Source organism: Emiliania huxleyi (assembly GCF_000372725.1).
Source record: "Emiliania huxleyi CCMP1516 unplaced genomic scaffold EMIHUscaffold_2228, whole genome shotgun sequence".
Lineage (NCBI taxonomy): Eukaryota > Haptophyta > Isochrysidales > Noelaerhabdaceae > Emiliania > Emiliania huxleyi.
In genome coordinates, this window is record NW_005200395.1 from 1 (window position 1) to 722 (window position 722).

At 58.6% G+C, this 722-nt stretch overlaps 1 protein-coding gene across 1 annotated transcript; it reads right to left on the reverse strand.

The window, feature by feature from the left end:
- Positions 1 to 21: 21 nt before the first annotated feature.
- On the reverse strand, positions 22 to 277 carry EMIHUDRAFT_254266 (hypothetical protein; the record flags this gene model as incomplete). Its single annotated transcript, XM_005779924.1, has 2 exons — positions 22 to 50; positions 125 to 277. Coding segments are annotated over 2 exons (182 nt in total), but the record flags the coding sequence as incomplete, so codon positions are not given.
- Positions 278 to 722: the final 445 nt, after the last annotated feature.

Genomic DNA, 722 nt, shown 5'->3' on the forward strand with positions numbered 1-722 from the left:
GCTGGCATCGTGCCGAGGAACTGCTTGGTGAACATGTAGAGCATGGACTCCTGTGGTGTGGGCCGAGGAGGTGGCGGTTACTATGCGAAGCGTAACTCACGAAGCGGCGGTGGTCGTCGGCGACCTTCTCTTCGACGATCTCATTTCGACCAAACTCCTGCAGAAGCGCAGCGGCTTGGGCGGAGGTAAGACCCTCCCGCGGATTCGAGGCCTGCCGATCGTTCGCAAGCAACGGCCGCTCGAGCTCTGCCGTCACGACGCCGTGGGCCAACGCCATTGACCGCTTGACCGACGGAGTGTGGGGTGCAGAGGAGGGGTACAGAATGTTGATTCACACCAGAGTTTTTCTTTTTCTTCTTTCCTGAAGTTTTTGATGCTCGGTCTCGTTGACCACCTCTCTCTTTTATGTGGCTCTTACGTACATTTAGAGAGAGCACTCCCGCCTCTCGTTTGTTTCACACCACGCGGGAACGCATCTCGTCCATCGCTTCGGAGAGAGAGAGCTTCTCTCTCTCTCTTCGCTTCGGTGAAGGGGGTGAACCGCGCCATCCTCGATCGCCGTGTAAAGCTCGCTTCCGAGCTCTCACGCCGCGCGTAGGCCGTAGGGCCTTTAGGGGCCTAGAGAACACCCCCCCACTAGCCGCGGGCCCTAGGTGGCTTGAATGGATCGCGCCGACAGCCCGTGCTCTGCTTGTCTTTCCTAGGCTGATCTTCTGTGCTTG